This window comes from Buceros rhinoceros, unplaced genomic scaffold (genome assembly GCF_000710305.1).
Source record: "Buceros rhinoceros silvestris isolate BGI_N320 unplaced genomic scaffold, ASM71030v1 scaffold46758, whole genome shotgun sequence".
NCBI classification, from domain to species: domain Eukaryota; kingdom Metazoa; phylum Chordata; class Aves; order Bucerotiformes; family Bucerotidae; genus Buceros; species Buceros rhinoceros.
The window spans coordinates 1-2,804 of record NW_010429475.1 but is presented as its reverse complement, the minus strand read 5'-3'; the positions used below and the strand labels follow the sequence as shown (position 1 = coordinate 2,804).

The following is a 2,804-nucleotide window of genomic DNA, read 5'->3' as shown; positions in this document are numbered from 1 at the left end:
CCTGCTGAATTTGGAGTTCCATGGGGGCCAGAAGTAAATGCATCTCCCAGACAAATGCATCTCTTGGAATGTGCCACAGTTCTCTGACTGTCCAGACCTCCCATATTCTGTGTCTGTGTGATAAACCTGACCTAGCCCTATCCCCTTCTTGTTGTTGTCTTCCTCTGCACCCTGCAGCTTGGCTATAGTTGGGCAAGTAACCCTGGGATTTCAAATCCACAAATACCAGCCCCAATACCCTGGCATATGATGGAAAGAGCAGTCCACTGGAATAGTGTGGCTGGGGTGTAGCTCTAGTCCTGCATTGTATGAGACACGTTTCTGGGTTTTCTGTTTGTCCAAAACTGATTGTTATAAAACAGAGAGACCACATGGGGAATATATATTCTCCAGAGAACAGATAAATACTAAGTAAGCGGCGGGGACAGCAAGTGTTGGGACTGACTTTCTCATAGGCTCCTTGAATAACTAAACCTACAGGAACACTGACATTTTGGGGATAAGCAAGCTCCACCCTTCATAATTAGGGCAAAATTCCTCTGTGAGTTGACTAGATCCCTATGTTGCCAGTGACTCCTGTGTGTCAGGTACCAGATTAACCAAGGACCTAGAGAAATGTTGATGTCACTGGAAATTGCACAACATATACTTTGAAAACAGACTCTGAATTAGCCCCTTAACCACAGAGGAACTTGACCATTTAATGTATACTTAAATGTCTTGCTAGACCAAAGCAAGACCATATGTCTTTGAGTATGTATGGGGACTTATTCTCATACGTGGATTTCTTCCTCTGTTTCCCCCAGGGAGCAGCTCTTTTGCGCACTTAAACAAGCTGGAAACAGTTGAAACTAAATCCCAGTATGTAACTGAATCCTGCTTTTAGTGGGTTTGACTTTTAAAAATGCGAATGCACATAGGCCCTGATGACTTCAATAGCATTTATGGGTGCTCAGTGCTTGTATAAATGTCTCACTATTTATAACATATTTCTGTGTCCTTTTTTTATATTCTCCGTTGGCCGTCTCTTTTCCACTGTGGTATCTTTGATTGACATAGTCACATCAGGATGTAGCATGTGTTTGAATAATTAAGAAAATACAAATAAAAGTTATCTTTATTCTAGTCCATATTTTTCCATTGCTCAAACACCAAAGATAATGGTACCATTTCACCACTGCTTTTTACATTCTATGGAAGAAAAATACTTTTAGTTTTGCAGTGTTTTATTAAACCTTCCAAGTCCAATTATTTCCCCCTAGAGTTTTCCCCCTAAGATTTAGAAAATTGTTTCAGCTATATCCAAACTCATGCCAACTTCCTGGCTTCTCGGCCGCAACCCGTCAGTGAGTGCTCTACTAAGAACCACTTTGAGGCTCTCCTTGAACCTCTTCTTCTTGCTGCTTCCTACGAAGAAGTAAATAAGGGGGTTGATGCTACTGTTAATGGTGGAGAGAACAATGGTGACGTGGTTCTGCTGGCTGAGCAAAGACGACCAGTGGTGGTAATTCAGAAGATACAGCAGCCTCATAGGCATGGCAAAGATGAGGAAGACAATGACTGTGGCCACAATGATGATGTAGAGCTTTGACGAATGAGGTCTCAGGGAGTTACGATGAATCCTGATAACCAAGATCAGGCTGGACAGAATCATTAAAGGAATGAAGATCATGAAAGTCAGGATCCATGTGAAGATGAGCAGTGCTTGGCAATGGCTGCCATTGTGAAATTGTTCCTTCGCTGAATCATCTTTGCATGTTAAGTATTCGGCTACAGTCATCAGAAAAGACAGAGTCCACAGAATTGCACACACAATTGCCGATTGGTGCTGTGACCGGTGGCATCGGTACCAGATGGGGTAAACAATAGACAGACACCTCTCAATACTGATGGCTGTCAGGAGATAGAGACCAGTATTATACCCAAGAAGGAAGACAACAGATAGTGTGGTGGTTATATAATGGTAAAAACCATAGGCGAATCCAAAGCCAGCAATGTACTCAATTGACAGGATAAATGTACAAAGCAGTAAGGAGATATCAGCAATGGACAGGTGCGTGATGTACGCAGTGAATGGGTTTCTTTTGATCTGGAAGCAGAGGCACCAGAGGACAATTCCATTTTCACAAAAACCCAGGAAGGAGATGATCATAATTACCCAAAGTGGGGTCAATATCTCCCAGACCCTTTCCTGTGTAGAAATGTTTCTGTGCATTGAGATGTTCTCTGTGCCTTCGCTGGGATGAAACGTTATGTTTGACTCATCCATGGGGAAAGCTCAAGTTTGGATAGCACAGCTCTTCCTTCTGTAAATATGTATAAAAATATACTGTGAGCATTGTGTGCTCCTCCCCTCCCCCTTCTCTTTCTTTTGTGGACCCTCCATTTCTGGTCATACCTGAAAGCCTTAGCAAACGGAAAACCAGCTTTGATACGCTGATACTAGGTGAAACCCAGGTGGAACTACTCTTGGCAATGTTAAAGATTGCTAAGCCACAGCCAAAGAAAGACTCTCAAAGAGCTCTAGGACAAGCAATCTCTCCATCACATTGCAAAGTTTCATGATATAATGGTCATAAATAACACTGATGGTTCTTCTTAGAGCCCTAGGTTGTTCCCAGACAGGTCTTTTCAGCTTCCTGTTGAAGCTAGTGACATTAATTTCAAGTTAAACATATGTATTTCAAGTGGATTTGGCTCATAAATATTTTTGGGTGTTTTTTAAAATTGATACTAACATCACTTTTCCAGGAAGGGCTTTAATTAAGTATGTAAAGTAATATTATATTTATAAAGTTATGTTT

The 2,804-nt window shown here is 41.5% G+C and overlaps 1 protein-coding gene across 1 annotated transcript; it reads right to left on the bottom strand.

Moving 5' to 3' along the window:
• Positions 1-1,279: 1,279 nt before the first annotated feature.
• On the bottom strand, positions 1,280-2,269 carry MAS1 (MAS1 proto-oncogene, G protein-coupled receptor). The gene has a single exon (XM_010142638.1). The coding sequence runs from the start codon at positions 2,267-2,269 to the stop codon at positions 1,280-1,282; it is 990 nt and encodes a 329-aa protein (XP_010140940.1).
• Positions 2,270-2,804: the final 535 nt, after the last annotated feature.